The 17080-nt window shown below is 47.4% G+C and overlaps 1 protein-coding gene across 2 annotated transcripts in view; it reads left to right on the forward strand.

The window, feature by feature from the left end:
* The first annotated feature begins 203 nt into the window (after positions 1-203).
* hydin (HYDIN axonemal central pair apparatus protein) overlaps positions 204-17080 on the forward strand; it is an 81739-nt gene continuing 64862 nt past the window's right edge. For both annotated transcript variants that reach the window (XM_014149087.2, XM_014149088.2), the window contains exons 1-7: positions 204-285; positions 2163-2347; positions 2687-2812; positions 5060-5179; positions 14499-14633; positions 15466-15665; positions 15776-15900. In XM_014149087.2, coding sequence (XP_014004562.2) covers positions 2213-2347; positions 2687-2812; positions 5060-5179; positions 14499-14633; positions 15466-15665; positions 15776-15900 — 841 coding nt within the window. In that variant the 5' untranslated portion in view covers positions 204-285; positions 2163-2212. The remainder of the gene's footprint in view (positions 286-2162; positions 2348-2686; positions 2813-5059; positions 5180-14498; positions 14634-15465; positions 15666-15775; positions 15901-17080) is intronic.

The raw sequence follows: 17080 nt of genomic DNA on the forward strand, positions 1-17080 counted from the left end.
TATTTACTTAATAATGGGCTACATAGGCTAGATAGAAGACTGGTCACTCTAATATCAGAGTATGGGTGGGGGGTTGGGTCGTCTCAGAGGTCCATTTGGATACATTGTTTCTGTTGGCTCGCGAACACCCACCCTTTTATTCCCGCTTTGGACACGTGACCAATGAGGACCACGTGACCAATGAGAACGACCCAGAACGCCCATAGAGTCGGTGCCATGGTAACGGCTAAATGCGCTACAAACTCAAAGGAGAGAAAAAGAGGGACAACTATTGGTGACTATTCTGTAAGTTTCAAAACAAATGCCAATGCCTGGTTATTAGGAATATAAAGAACCTAGAACTGAATATAAAATGTTTCAACTGGCTTGATAATGTAGACACATTTACTGAAGTTTATAGCTAAAGTTAGCTAGTTGCTAACGTTAGTTGGTATAACGTTATTGTACTGTTTGCAGATTTGGACGCCAGACGAAATATTGACACATTTGGATGGATTCAATATACCTTCGTTACCAATAATATTAAGTTACTCAGCCAAAGTAAAGACGATTCTAGCTACAGTGCTGAAGAACTGTTATCTGTGCGCACAGGCTGTAATTTATCCAAAACACGAAATAAATTACTTTTGAGCACTGTTTATCACCAGACTTGCCAAGTAACGTAACTTCAGTCAGAGAGAGGCCCAACTCCGCGGGAAATCTCTCATTCAAGCAGGTTTCGTTTTTTCGCCCACAAGGAATTCGTTTTTTGTATGGCGATTAATGAGAGAGTGGTGAATTTGGTCAACAAAAAATGAATGGCTTATTTGCTAAGTTACTTGAGGTTTATTTGATCGAATAGAAGTTTCGTAATGCTTAAGTTGTTACGAGTGTACTGATATAAGTAGGACACGAGACATCCAGGTGTTGTGCCGAAAATCTCCCCCCTGCCAGAATTCTCCACCCTTCGCGTTCTTCATTGCTGCGACTTGCTTGCTAGTTGAGATTTCTGCTCTTCACTCCGTTGTCAGTTTAGCTTACTGATCTAAATAACAGAAAGCATTTTTGGCTGCAGTTTTCGGTTTGCCGATTTGTTTCAAGTGTATGTGGCGGTTCTAGCTTATATGGCGCCCTGAGCGAACCCCCCCTTCAGTTCCCGCACGGGGGGGGGGGCGCCCGTTTCCGGCACCGGCAACAGACGCCTCACAAGTCCTCAACTGGCAGCTTCATTAAATAGTACCCGTAAAACACCAGTCTCAACGTCAACAGTGAAGAGGCGACTCCAGGATGCTGGCCTTCTAGGCAGAGTTGCAAAGAAAAAGACATATCTCAGACTGGCCAATAAAAATAAAAGTATCTTCACTGTTGATGTTGAGACTGGTGTTTTGTGGGTACTATTTAATGAACCTGTCAGTTGAGGACTTGTGAGAGGTCTGTTTTTCAAACTAGACACTCTAATGTACTTGTCCTCTTGCTCAGTTGTGCACTGGGGCCTCCCACTCCTCTTTCTATTCTGGTTAGAGCCAGTTTGCGCTGTTTTGTGAAGGGAGTAGTACACAGCGTTGTACGAAGAAAGGACTTTTTTTCTGGCCATTTTGAGCCTGTAATTGAACCCACAAATGCCGTGCTCCAGATATTCAACTAGTCTAAAGAACACAGCGTTGTTTCAGAAAAAATGTCTTTGTTTCTGGCCATTTTGAGCCTGTAATCGAACCCACAAATGCCGATGCTCCAGATACTGAACTAGTCTAAAGAAGGCAAGTTATATTGCTTCTTAATCAGAACAACAGTTTTCAGCTGTGCTAACATAATTGCAGAAGGGTTTTCTAATGATCAATTAGCCTTTTACATGATAAACTTGGATTACCTAACACAACGTGCCTTTGGAACACAGGAGCGATGGTTGCTGATAATGGGCCTCTGTACTCCTATGTAGATATTCTATTACAAATCTGCCGTCTTTAGCTACAATTGTCATTTACAACATTAACAATGTCTCCAGTGTATTTCTGATCATTTTGATGTTATTTTAATTGACAAAAAAAAAAAGGTTTTCTTTCAAAAACAAGGACATTACTAAGTGACGCCAAACTTTTGAAGGGTAGTGTACCTACTAGAATAAAGACTCTTAGTGAGTCTGTCTTGTTGCTTTCTAAATAAATTAATATGTTCATATTCAACAGGATCCGCTGTATTCTCAAACTAACTAAACAAAGAAAGATCCAACTTTGCAATGCCCACCTCCAAGGTTCAGGCATCCCATGCGGCTCTGCCAAGCCTGCCTCTGAAAATACCAGAGGGATTCAAGAGCAAAGTGGTGGCACCCAGGAATCCCAAACTAGTTAGAATAGAGGATAGGCCTAAAAGAGTGAGTACATTCATATGGAGTGTATGTTTTCAATATACACATAACTTGCAGCTATTATTGAATATATCCTCCTACTTCATTATTCATTTATATTTCAAGTAAAATAAAAAATGTGTCTCTGACCTTGAAATGAGTGCAGTTCTATGTTTACCTATTGATGAACTAACTGATGGAGAGATGTTATTGTGGGGGAAATTAAGCAGAATATGTGTTTGAGTTGGCCTCTTCTAAAAGGGGAGAATAATAACATTCCAGGAATATGTCTGTGGTCAAGGATGGACATTTTTATTTAATGATCACTCATGGATTCTGTTAATTGAATTCCCTTTCTCAATGTAGCTGACACCATCTGCTTTTGCACAAGAGATGTCTCAATCTACGGAGGAGCGGCTGGCAAATACACATGAGATGCACCCACCACGCATTCTAGAGCTGATAGACATGAGTGAGACCACTCACCAGAAGGTAAAGTCTATGCAAATGCACTACAACAGGACTTCACAACTAGCGGCCAGCTGGCCGAGTTTGGCCTGCGGGTGATTTTACAAGTTTTCTGAGCAAAAATAAATACATTTCCGAAGTATTCCCACACATACTAGAAATATACAGTATATGTGATTGTATACAAATGTAAGCAAGGTTTGAATTTATTATGTTTTAGTCTAATATTATATATGTTTGGGCTCCGGGGTCACGTTAATGCAGATTGAGTTTTTCACATAGAACAAAATATATAAAACGCATAAGTAATATCTTGCTGGCCTCCTGAGTGGCGCAGTGGTCTAAGGCACTGAATCACAGTGCTAGCTGTGCCACTAGAGATTCTGGGTTCGAGTCCAGACTCTGTCGCAGCCGGCCGCGACCAGGAAACCCATGGGGCGGTGCACAATTGGCCCATCGTCATCCGGGTTAGGGGAGGGATGTCCTTGTCCCATCGCGCACTAGTGACTCCTGTGGCGGGCCGGGCGCAGTGCATACTGACACAGTCGCCAGGTGTACCGTGTTTCCTCTGACACATTGGTGTGGCTGGCTTCCGTGTTAAGTGGGCATTGTGTCAAGAAGCATTGCGGCTTAGTTTGGTTGTGTTTCGGAGGGCGCACAGCTCTCGACCATCGGCTCTCCCAAGTCCGTACGGGAGTTGCAGCAATGAGACAAGACTGTAACTACCAATTGGGGGGTAAAAGAAGGGAAAGAAATATATTAAAAAATGAATATCTTGAAGCGTTTTGTAAACGCAGATCTAAAATGCTTCTTATTGTAATTTCTGCTCGTCATCAGACCAACGTTAATTTTGTGCTTCAGTAGGACGTTTCCACTCTGATGAGAATTCATGAACAGGCATTCTATGAGCAGATGTGTAGCTACCTTTCTCCGGTACTTTTCGTGCAAGATTAACTTCCTGCAAAACATTAGGAAATGTAGCTGGCTACATTCATTCTAAGATAAACAGAAATATGATGGCCATGCATCGTTTTTGCAAAAAATACCTTGCTTTTTCATTGTAAGCTCATTTACTTGTGTGGCTGCTAGCCGAATAGCATTGCACTTCTGTTATCATCTGATGAAAATGAAGCTATTTTCTGTCGAATGTGTTGCACTAATGTATTTTCTGTGAAGGAAAACCATAGTTTCACGCCACGTTCACTTGATTGAAGGAAAAAAAGACTGCTGACTTTTAATATAAAACACAGGTGAAATGGTTTAAAACACAGTTCATGATCCCTGCACTATAAACTCAAAGTCAAGCTTTCTTTATGATCACTTAGGATGCAGTATTACCACTTAGCTGTTTTTGTTGGCTTGGAGAATCATTTATTTGTAGATAATACTGATAATGCACAGGCCAAAAGCTTGTGTCGATTATCAAACCACAAGAAAACAACTAATCAGATCCTAGGTCACCCATCTCAACCTGATTGATGTTGGAAGCCTATGGTTAAAACACAATATTATTGCTCAGCCTTTACACCATCAAAAGGGCCCTGGTAGGGCTTTATGTCACTTCATCTTATCCATTGAACGTGCATCTGTAAATAGGACTGTGCATCCACCCCCTCTTCCTCCCTTGGAACATAAACTGGATTTAATTGGATTGATTATAGAGGCAAATCATTTAATTTACTGTAGGAATGTGAAAGAAGTACACATTTTCTCATCTTATAAAGCATCTGCTCTCTGCACCTCTCTCTCTCTCTCTCTTTGCCCCTTTCTACCTCTAGCGTTTTCTTGCCTCTGTAATACTAATGTTAGCTAATATAATTATTTTCCAACCAGCGTGTCCTTAAATCAGAGCCCATCTTCTAAAATTGTATACAAAATTAAGTCAAATAGGATGAAGGGGGTTCAAATCAAGGCATTCTCTTTTTCACTTACAAGCTGGCCGATTGTGTGGAGTAAAGTTCCACAGTTGCAGAATACAGAATGCATCATCATTATGACATGAAGGTCATTTTGACATAATTGATATTAAGTTTATGAACCAGGCCTGTAAGCAGCCTTCCCTTAGTCAGCGTTGTCTGATGTGACCTTACTGTAGTAGAGGCCATCAAATGTGACTTAAACAATTACAATTGTCTACAATTATTATGGAATATTCTTTTGTAATATGTGTGTTAGTAAAGAAAGGCACAATGTGGCTTGCTCAAAAAAGTATGTTATTGTTCCTGCCCTAAGAATCCTGTCTTTTTTACTTTTCCTCTGTGCTGTTCTCAGTTCTCTACCATTGATGTGGACCAGGCCATGTTCCAGCCATACCCCTCGGAGATTGTGTTCCAGAATTATACGCCCTCAGAGACCTATGCAATTTCACTGATTCTCCGTAACAATGACAAGGTAGGGCAGGGCGGGTTTGGGTACCAGGGAAGCGTAGAAGGTTGATGTGGACATTAGATTGCCAATACCTGGCTGAGCGAGCAGCCATGTGGAGAGTGGGTAGTTCTGGAGATTTTCTTGATCCATCTGACTTCCCAGTGATAATTGTACAGCATACGTTATTAGGACACAATGCCCACTGGTCTTTAGTTACAACCCCATATGTGCAACACCAATATGTGATTGGATTCTCTATTAAAAAGTGCTCCACAGCAAACACTCAATAAACTGTAATTAATCAGATAAAAGGGCTGAATCATGCATGGATCTATCATTTAAATGCGCTCAATTACAGTTAGAAAATATGTCTCTCCTAAAACCCTGTCATGGCGTCAGAGATAAGACAAGGAAATATATTGTTAGGCGTAGCCTATACATTTAATGCATAACCTACCTAGGATTTAGAAGAAATATCCAAATGTAACTGTCAGTCCATTATTAAAAGGTGTAAGGGTACTGTGCATGAAATCTGGAGAATTTCTGTTTTCGACACATGAAAAGGCATAACTGTAACGCCCTGGCCATAGAGAGGGTTTTTAAAAATTTTTTAAAATTTAGGTTACATTTACATTTACATTTAAGTCATTTAGCAGACGCTCTTATCCAGAGCGACTTACAGATTGGTGCATTCACCTTATAATATCCAGTGGAACAACCACTTTACAATAGTGCATCTAAATCTTTTAAGGGGGGGGTTAGAAGGATTACTTTATCCTATCCCAGGTATTCCTTAAAGAGGTGGGGTTTCAGGTGTCTCCGGAAGGTGGTGATTGACTCCGCTGTCCTGGCGTCGTGAGGGAGCTTGTTCCACCATTGGGGTGCCAGAGCAGCGAACAGTTTTGACTGGGCTGAGCGGGAACTGTGCTTCCTCAGAGGTAGGGAGGCGAGCAGGCCAGAGGTGGATGAACGCAGTGCCCTTGTTTGGGTGTAGGGCCTGATCAGAGCCTGAAGGTACGGAGGTGCCGTTCCCCTCACAGCTCCGTAGGCAAGCACCATGGTCTTGTAGCGGATGCGAGCTTCAACTGGAAGCCAGTGGAGAGAGCGGAGGAGCGGGGTGACGTGAGAGAACTTGGGAAGGTTGAACACCAGACGGGCTGCGGCGTTCTGGATGAGTTGTAGGGGTTTAATGGCACAGGCAGGGAGCCCAGCCAACAGCGAGTTGCAGTAATCCAGACGGGAGATGACAAGTGCCTGGATTAGGACCTGCGCCGCTTCCTGTGTGAGGCAGGGTCGTACTCTGCGAATGTTGTAGAGCATGAACCTACAGGATCGGGTCACCGCCTTGATGTTAGGCCAGGGTGTTACATTGGGTGGGCGTTCTATGTTCTTTTTCTATGTTTTTGTATTTCTTTGTTTTGGGCCGTGTGTTGCTCCCAATCAGGCACAGCTGAAGTTCATTGTTGTTGATTTGGAGTCACACATAAGGAGCATGTGTTTTCTTTGGGTTTTGTGGGGGCTTATTTCTGTTTAGTGTTTACTGTTTGGCTGTCGGTTTTCTTGTTTGTTTTGTATAGTGTTCTTACGTAATTAAAAATACAAAGATGAACACTAACTCCGCTGCGTATTGGTCCACTTTCTCGGACGATTACTTCTCTGTTTCGTCTGACGAAGAAGACAGCCGTTACAGAATCCCCCACCAACAACGGACCAAGCAGCGGAGGAAGGAGCAGCGCCAGGAGGAGCAAGAATCCTGGACCAGGGAGAGAAAAGACTGGACATGGGAGGACATCCTGGAAGGCAAGGGATCCTACACTTGGGAGGAGATCCTGGTCGGAAGGGATCACCTCCCATGGGAACAGGTAGAGGCACTCAGAAGAGTGGAGGCAGCAGGAAAAAGGACCAAAGGTATGAGGGAACACGGCTGGGTAGGAAGCCCGAGAGGCAGCCCCAAAAAATGTTTTGGGGGGGGCACACGGGGAGTGTGGCAGAGTCAGGTTGGAGACCTGAGCCAGCTCCCCGTGCTTACAGGAGGCAGCGCATTACTGGTCAGACACCGTGTTATGCGGTAAAGCGCACGGTGTCCCCAGTACGCGTGGAGAGCCCGGTGCGCTACATCCTAGCTCCTAACATCTGCTGGGGGAGGTTGGGCATCGAGCCAGGACGGGTTGTGCAGGCCGTGCGCTCTAGACCTCCAGTGCGTCTTCTGGACCCGGTCCGTCCTGTGCCACCTCCCAGGACTAGGCCTCCAGTGGGTCTCCCTATCCTGGTCTGTCCTGTGCCTGCTCCACGGACCAGGCCTCCAGTGGGTCTCCCCATCCTGGTTAAGCCTGTGCCTCCTCCTCGGACCAGGCCTCCAGTGGGTCTCCCCATCCTGGTCTGTCCTGTGCCTGCTCCACGGACCAGGCCTCCAGTGGGTCTCCCCATCCTGGTCCGTCCTGTGCCACCTCCGGAGCCGCCAGAGCCGCCCGCCAGTCAGGAGCTGCCAGAGCCGCCCGCCAGTCAGGAGCTGCCAGAGAGGCCCGCCTGTTCGGGCTGCCAGAGTGGCCCGCCTGTTCGGAGCTGCCAGAGTGGCCCGCCTGTTCGGAGCTGCCAGAGTGGCCCGCCTGTTCGGAGCTGCCAGAGTGGCCCGCCTGTTCGGAGCTGCCAGAGTGGCCCGCCTGTTCGGATCTGCCAGAGTGGCCCGCCTGTTCGGATCTGCCAGAGTGGCCCGCCTGTTCGGAGCTGCCAGAGTGGCCCCGCCTGTCCGGATCTGCCAGAATGGCCCGCCTGTCCGGATCTGCCAGAGTGCCCCGCCTGTCCCGATCTGCCATCGCCGCACGCCAGCCGGGCGCAGCCAGGGGCATCCGCCAGTCGGGCGCAGCCATCGCTGCCCGCCAGCCGGGCGCAGCCAGGGTCGTCCACCAGCCGGGCGCAACAAGGGTCGCCCGCCAGCCGGGCGAAGTCAGGGTCGCCCACCAGACCTTCGGCGCGGCCAGGTGCGCCACCTAAGAGGGCGACGCCAAGGGTGGGGCAGAGGCCACGTCCCGCACCTGAGCCGCCGCCATGAGAAGGCCCACCCGGACCCTCTCCTTCACTGTTTTGCGGCCGGAGTCCGCACCATGGGGGGGGGGGGTACTGTAACGCCCTGGCCATAGAGAGGGTTTTTTTTGTTCTTTATTTTGGTTAGGCCAGGGTGTTACATTGGGTGGGCGTTCTATGTTCTTTTTCTATGTTTTTGTATTTCTTTGTTTTGGGCCGTCCCATGTCTCCTCCGCGCGCCTGAACCAGTCGTCCACCGCAGGAGCCTCGATCTGACTCTGATGCCAAGGCGCCAGAACCGGCTGGTACCCCAGTACGCACTGGAAGGGGGAGAGGTTAGTGGAGGAGTGGCGGAGAGAGTTCTGAGCCATCTCGGCCCAGGGCACGAACGCCGCCCACTCCCCCGGCCAGTCCTGGCAATAAGACCGCAGAAACCTACCCACATCCTGGTTCACTCTCTCAACCTGCCCATTACTCTCGGGGTGAAAACCCGAGGTAAGGCTGATCGAGACCCCCAGACGTTCCATGAACGCCCTCCAGACCCTCGACGTGAACTGGGGACCCCGATCAGACACTATATCCTCAGGCACCCCGTAGTGCCGGAAGTCTGTAGAGCCATAGGGAGACCGGGCAGAGGGAGGAGACGGCAGGACTTAGAGAAACGAACCACAACGACCAGGATCGGTGAGGAAATCGACCAACAGGTGCGACCATAGTCGTTGTGGAACGGGTAAGGGGTGTAGCTTACCTCTGGGCAGGTGCCAAGGAGCCTTACACTGGGCACACACCGAGCAGGAGGAAACATAAACCCTCACGTCCTTGGCCAAGATAGGCCACCAGTACTTCCTACTCAAACAGCGCACCGTCCGACCGATGCCTGGATGACCAGTGGAGGGTGACGTGTGGACCCAATAGATCAACAGGTCACGGACAGCAGACGGAACGTACAGACGCCCAGTGGGACACTGGAGGGGAGCGGGCTCTGCATGTAATGCCTGCTCACTGTCCGCATCCAGCTCCCATACTTCCGGCGCCACCAGGCAGGAGGCCGGGGGTATGGGGGTAGGATCCATGGGCCGCTCCTCTGTGTCATACAGCCGGGACAGTGCGTCTGCCTTCACATTCTGGGAACCTGGTCTGTAGGAAAGGGTGAAAACAAAACGGGTAAAAAACATGGCCCACTTTGCCTGACGAGGATTCAGTCTCCTCGCTGCCCGGATGTACTCCAGGTTGCGGTGGTCAGTCCAGATGAGAAAGGGGTGTTTAGCCCCCTCAAACCAATGTCTCCTTGCCTTCAGTGCCTTGACAACAGCCAACAACTCCCGGTCCCCCACATCATAGTTTCGTTCCGCCGGGCTGAGCTTCCTCGAGAAGAAGGCACAGGGGCGGTGCTTCGGTGGCGTGCCCGAGCACTGAGAGAGCACGGCTCCTATCCCAGCCTCGGACGCGTCCACCTCCACTGTGAATGCCAAAGAGGGATCCGGATGGGCCAGCACGGGAGCCGAGGTAAACAGAGCCCTTAGGTGACCAAAAGCCCTGTCCGCCTCAGCCGACTACTGCAAACGTACCGGGCCCCCCTTCAACAGTGAGGTAATAGGAGCCTAGCTGACCAAAACCCCGGATAAACCTCCGGTAGTAATTGGCAAACCCTAGAAACCGCTGCACCTCCTTTACCGTTGTGGGAGTCGGCCAATTACGCACGGCTGAAATGCAGTCACTCTCCATCTCCACCCCTGAGGTAGAAATGCGGTACCCTAGGAAGGAGACGGACTGCTGGAAGAACAGGCATTTCTCAGCATTGACGTACAGGTCATGCTCCAACAGTCAACCAAGCACCCTGCGCACCAGGGAGACATGCTCGGCGCGTGCAGCGGAGTATATCAGAACGTCATCAATATACACCACTACGCCCTGCCCGTGCAGGTCCCTGAAAATCTTGTCTACAAAGGCTTGGAAGACTGATGGAGCATTCATCCATCCGTAAGGCATGACGGGGTACTCATAATAACCTGACGTAGTACTGAACGCCGTCTTCCACTCGTCTCCCTCCCGGATACGCACCAGGTTGTAAGCGCTCCTGAGATCTAGTTTGGTGAAGAAGCGCACCCCGTGCATTGACTCAATCGCTGTGGCTATGAGAGGTAGCGGGTAACTGTACTTCACAGTGATCTGGTTTAGGGCTCGATAGTCAATACACGGGCACAGACCTCCCTCCTTCTTCACAAAAAATAAACTCGAGGAGGCGGGTGAAGTGGAGGACCGAATGTACCCCTGACGCAGGGATTCGGAAACATATGTTTCCATAGCCGCCGTCTCTGCCTGTGACAGGGGATACACGTGACTCCTGGGAAGTGCGGCGTCTACCTGGAGGTTTATCGCACAATCCCCCCGACGATGGGGTGGTAATTGAGTCGCCCTCTTCTTAGAGAAGGAGAGAGCCAAATCGGATTATTCGGGGGGAATGCGCACAGTGGAGACCTGGTCTGGACTTTCTACCATAGTAGCACCAACGGAAACCCCTAAACACCTCCCCGAGCACTCTCGCGACCACCCCGTGAGAGCCCTCTGTTGCCATGAAATAGTGGGGTCATGACAAGCTAACCAGGGAAGGCCTAGCACCAACGGGAAATGCAGGAGAGTCAATGAGGAAGAGACTGATTCTCTCCTCGTGACCCCCCTGCATCACCATGCCCAGGGGAGTGGTGGCCTCCCTAATCAACCCGGACCCTAATGGTCGACTGTCCAGAGCATGAACTGGGAAGGGACTAACCACTGGAACAATAGGGATCCCTAAACTATGGGCGAATGCTCTGTCGATAAAATTCCCAGCCGCACCTGTATCGACGAGCGCCTTATGCTGGGAATGCGGGGAAAACTCATGAAAGTTAACATGCAAAAACAGGTGTGCAACAGAAGGCTCTGGATGAGAATGGTGCAGGCTCACCTGGGGTGACGCCAGAGTGCCCTGCCTGCTGCCTCGACCCCCAGAGGAACCAACCCGACACCGACCGGCAGTGTGACCTCTGCGGCCATAGATGGTGCACGTGAAGGCCCCTCCTCCGGCCTCCCTGAGCGCAGCACCTCCCAGCTCCATAAGCACCGGAGCGGTGGTGCTGGGAGAGGGAACCGACAGAGCCCTCTCTGAACATCTGCGAGTGGCCAGCAGGTTATCCAGCCGAATGGACAGGTCCACCAGCTAGTCAAAGGTGAGGGTGGTATCCCTCTGACATCCTCGAGCAGGCTGCAGTGATAGTGGTCAATAAGGGCCCTGTCGTTCCATCCCGCTCCGGCGGCCAGGGTCCGAAAGTCCAGGGCGAGATCCTGGGCGCTCCTCGTCCCCTGCCTCAGGTGGAAGAGACGTTCACCCGCCACTCTACCCTTGGGCGGACTGTCGAAGACTGCCCGGAAGTGGCGGGTGAACTCCTCGAAGTAGTCCAGCGCCACATCTCCTTCTACCCACACGGCGTTAGCCCACTCCAGGGCTTTCCCCGAGAGGCACGAGACGAGGGCGGACACCCTCTCACGTCCCGAAGGAGCCGGGTAGACGGTCGCCAGGTACAGGTCCAGCTGCAGCAGGAAAGCCCTGGCAGCGTGCCGCCGTCCCATCATATTCCCCGGGAAGGGCGAGACGAATCCCACTGAGACCGGGTGCAGGAGGGGCGAGTAGTGGTGACCCCTGTTGTGCTGGTGGAGGCGCTGGAGGGACTCCCTGTCTCTCCCAGCGGTCCATAGTCTGAACGACGCGGTCCATAACGGCGCCGAGATGGTGGAGCAACAGGTACCCCCTACAACAGGGGTACCTGCTCCTGCTGACTCCATAAGATGGTGTGGTATTCTGTCAGAGTATGCGCAAATGGTCGAAGGAAGTCAGGTGCAGGAGAGCAGAGATGAGTGAACAGGCACACTTTATTCAGGCAGAGGAAAACAGCCGGACGCAACAGCGTCACAACACTCCGGCCCAAGGAAAAAGCGATAGCGCACAAATTACACAAATAGGTACAAATAACAAAACCACTGGTTACAACAATACCCGGCACAAAACCAACCTGTAGCGTCACACACGTAACGAACGAACATACCACACACAGACATGGGGGGAACAGAGGATAATATACACGTAGAGTAATGAGGGGATGTAAACCAGGTGTGCGGGAAAACAAGACAAAACAAATGGAAAATAAAAGGTGGAGCGGCGATGGCTAGAAGACCGGTGACGTCGACCGCCGAATGCCGCTTGAACAAGGAGAGGGACCGACTTCGGCGGGAGTCGTAACAATTATTACCCCTTTTCTTATAGGCTACAGTGCATTATTACCCCTTTTCTTATAGGCTACAGTGCATTCGCAATATTCCTCTCACAATAACATAGCTCTCTTTCCCCTACACTCATCCTTTCAAATTCCAACTATTTCTACCGGTTTCATCCTTTCAGAACAGTGAAACTCATTAGTAACTACATTATGTGTTTTTTAATTAGGCCATTTTTTATAGTTTGAACAAAAAGTATTGTGATGAAAGGATTATATAGTGTCAACTGATTTGGTAGTCTACAACCTACATATTTTCTCCCAACCATTTACCTTTCAGGGAGATGGGGTAGGGTGGGGGTAGTAGTGAGATAGTGTGGTAGAGAGAGACATACTGTAATAAATATGTATATTAATTCCCTGGAAAAACAACCTCTTTGTTCAATTTATTCATGACCACATTGAAGCTGTAATGCATACAGTAGTTGGATTTAAAATGCAAGGAGAAAATATATGAAAGATTTAGCTTCGTAGTCAAATGTCTCACCTTCTCACTGCAGTCCCATGTTGATGGCAAATAGATAGGCCTAGAAACAGTTATTGGCAGTAGAGTCAAAGCCACAATTCCTTTTATTTATTGGTCATTTAAATCCTGAATGTCTAAATATACTATGTTGCATGCCTGTCCAAACCCCAAACTCTTTTTTAGGATGTATAGCATTTGGCTGAGTTTTATATCAAACAGAAGTTAAACAAGTGAACTTTTACGTTGATGCATTTGGTGACATACTGTTTTGTTCCAGTGTTAATTTCGTCAACAATAACTATGATGAAAAATATTTGTCAACAACCTATTTTTCCTCACGAAAACTATTGACGATAGCGAGACGAGATGCATGAAAAAAACAATAGCTTTAGTAACAAATTAGTTTTCATTTTAGTTGACGAAAATGTGACGAGACGAGACTTCCACATGAGACTAATGGACATTCAATTAGACATTAATATTTTTTGTCCAATCATAAGCATTCATGTCTTTGCAGAATATTTAATGCAATCCTCTCATTGGCAGAATTAACAGCTTTTCAGTCACACAGCTCCTGGGCAGTCACTTCAGTCACTCGTAAATATTTTGAACTGATGCACAGCCAGCGAACCAGGACACTTTAATTGTAACTAACCTCAACTAAAAACTATAATGTTTACTCTCTTACTTTCATGTTGGCTATTTTCGCTTTGATCACATCACATGCTCCATTTTCCCATGTGTGCTGTTATTCATCTGGGTTGCCGCACTTGCGGTCGGCAAATGCGAGTCACTGTTATTTACCCCCATCCCAAGGTTATGATTGGGAGAAAAGAGCTGTATGCTTAAATTGTTTAACCTGTTGCCAAGACTTTGTAGCCTATGGTAAGTCATGGCTGGCATTGGTTACAATCTGCCAAAATAGCAATGTGCCAGCTATATGAGGGGATAGTAGGCCTCGTTGGACAAGGCTATCTTAATGTGCACATGATGGAAGTTACAAGTAAATTATTTAATGGGAAAAAAATGCACTGACGAATATTTGACACAAATGACTGTGACTAAAACTACACTAAAATTGTCCTGAGTTTAAGTCGACTGATAATAACTAAAACTAAGGAGGATGAAATGACTAAAATGTGACTGAGACTAAAACTAAATCTAAAATTGCTGCCAAAATGAACACAGTTCTGTACCTTAGTATGGTCTGCCAAACTGCCACCAGCTTGTTGAAATATATATTTTTTTAAAACAGAGGAAGGAATATCATTTCTTATGTTCTTTTTGCAGTTATTTTTCTTAAATATGTTTCTTGTCTTTGAGCTTCTTTTGGGGCTTAGGAGAGTAGGGAGTAGGGATGTTGCAAATTCAAAGTGGAGAGTTAGTCATTATGTCCCCCTCTCTCTTTCTCTTTCTTTTTCTTTCTCTCTCTTTGTCTCTCTCTCTCTTTCTTTCTTTCTCTCTCTATTTCTTTGTGTGTGCGCGTGTATGTGCGTGCATGCATGTGCATATGTGTGTGTGTTTGTGTGTGTGTCTTTTTGGTCTTTAGATCCCACGGCTGGTGAAGGTGGTGGAGGGAGACTCTCTGTATTTTAAAGTGGTCAGTCCAGTGGATGTATGTAGCAAAGTGGCCCCAGGGATGGCGTCCACATTCAGTGTCCTCTTTACACCTCAGGAGAACAAGGTACTGTCAACACAAATAAAATAAAAATGATATGGCAACACACTTAACAAACAGTTAGAACACTGTAAAGTGCAATAAACTATTACGTTTTCTTTTAATTCTATGGATCAAAGCAAACAAGTGTTTCCAACTTTATTCAATCTGTTTATGAAATTTCCTCTTTCTGATTTAAAAAGAAAACAGCTTTCTTATGTTCTGAACATTACTGAAAGAAATGTAGGCCTAGTTATGAAACCAGTCTCATTCATTACCCTTGGTCTGAAGGAAAGATTTCAATGCTTCAGGTTTTCCTCTTCAGTAATGACAACACGGTGAAACATATTCCTTGTTAATGCGCCTCTGCACTGTAATTCTATCAGAGAATGTGCTTTGATGAGCATGGGCATGACAGGGAATGTTTCCACCACCGCCTACTCTCACTCCATTAGCTGCCATTCTCCAGGCTCTAATATGGCCTGGTAATCTGCTTTGCTCTGCTTGCACATTAATACAGAGTGCAGTTGTTAGAGAGATTCAGGGCCCTTGGTAACATAATCAGGCCTGGAGCCAACTCATCTGTATGGAGACAATAGGGAGAGATGAGGACTGTTTGGATGACAGACCCACAAAAAAACAACGTACTTGACAAGATGTGAACATTTGGAGCAGCAGTGAACCTTTGGTTATGCATGTGTTATAGTTCCAAGACATTGTTGATCAGGACATGTCCTTCATTGCACCACATGAGACAGAATCCAATAAGAAACTGATCAAAGTTGAATCTGAAGTCTACCTCTGTGCTGTCCTGTCCTTGTGAACTTCATAAAGTAACCTCTCCTCCCCCGTCTCCCAGGACTACATCCACAGGCTCATCTGTGTGACAGAGAGGGAGAGGTTTGAGGTTCCTATCCGGGCGATTGGGGCGCGGGCCATCCTAGACTTCCCTGACCACCTGCACTTCTCTCTGTGCCCTGTGAAGTGCTCCTCACAGAAGACCCTGCTGGTGCGCAACATTGGCAACTGTGAGGCCAAGTTTCAGCTAAGCACACACAGGTGAGAGATGATCTATGATAGGAGTCTGTTCTAGCCTCTAGTCTGTTCTAGCCCAAGTACTCCATGCTAAACCAACCATTTCTACCTGTCCATGCCTTTGTTCTGTCAAGCCCTTTTTCAGTGGAGCCCCCTCTTGGAACTATTGGTGTTGGAGAGAGCATGCAGGTGACAGTTGACTTTCTACCCAAGACTGCAGGAGACCACAGCCAGGATCTGCTGCTTCACTACCATACAGGTGCAAGACCATTACTATAAAGCAGCTACACCGCACAGGTCTGGCTAGACAAGATTCAGTATCCTTGGAGTCTTTATAGTCACCATTATACAGATGTTACACATGCATCTATACTCTACAATCATCTACATCCAAAATTCCCCCCACAAAGTACAAACCATATACAATATACAATGTACAAAACATTAGGAACACCTTCCTAATATTGAGTTGCACCCTCCCCTTTTGCCCTCAGAACAGCCTGAATTAGTTGGGAAATGGACTCTACAAGGTGGCGAAAGCGTTCCACAGGGATGCTGGCCCATATTGACTCCAATGCTTCCCACAGTTGTGTCAAGATGGCTGGATGTCTTTTGGGTGGTGGACATTTCTTGATAAACACGGGATTCTGTTGAGCATGAAAAACCCATCAGCGTTGTGCGGTGTAGCTGCGCCTGGCACCTACTACCATACCCTGTTCAAAGGCACATATCTTTTGTCTTGCCCATTCACCCTCTGAATGGGACACATACACAATCAATGTCTCAATTGTCTCAAGGCTTCAAAATCCTTCTTTAAGCTGTACGTCCCCTTCATTTACACCGATTGAAGTGGATTTAACAAGTGACATAAATAAGGGATCGTAGCTTTCACCTGGATTCACCTGGTCAGTCTATGTCATGGAAAGAGCAGGTGTTCTTAATGTTTTGTACACTCAATGTACACGTCTCCCCAGAGTCCCCACCGATAGACCCACTCACTTTGCATTACGCTAGCACACAAGTACTTGCTCTACACCAGTAAGGTACTTCATAGAAACAGATGCATACACACTCACATTTTCTGCATAAGATAATCAACTACATCAAATGGAGTGGAACTAAAAGGATGAATCTGTTTACCATACATTCACTTTGAACACAATAATAAAATATCCCCATCGTAATGACCCTGCAGCAGGAATGGTAAAACAGTGTTAATCATTTCAGGGGCATTTATTCACAGTCTTTAATCTCTGCTCTTTCACACAGGTTGCACCCAGCGTATAGGGAAAACACCCTAATTAGCATATATCCTATTAACAGATGTATGAGTGTGGATGGCTGGGTGTGCTGGTGTTATCTGTTGCCTATTGCTATAGTGTGGTCAGCCCAGTTAGAATGGACAGCCCCTGGACAGCCCCTGGAGACACGTCTGTCTT

This window comes from Salmo salar, chromosome ssa16 (assembly GCF_905237065.1).
Source record: "Salmo salar chromosome ssa16, Ssal_v3.1, whole genome shotgun sequence".
NCBI classification, from domain to species: domain Eukaryota; kingdom Metazoa; phylum Chordata; class Actinopteri; order Salmoniformes; family Salmonidae; genus Salmo; species Salmo salar.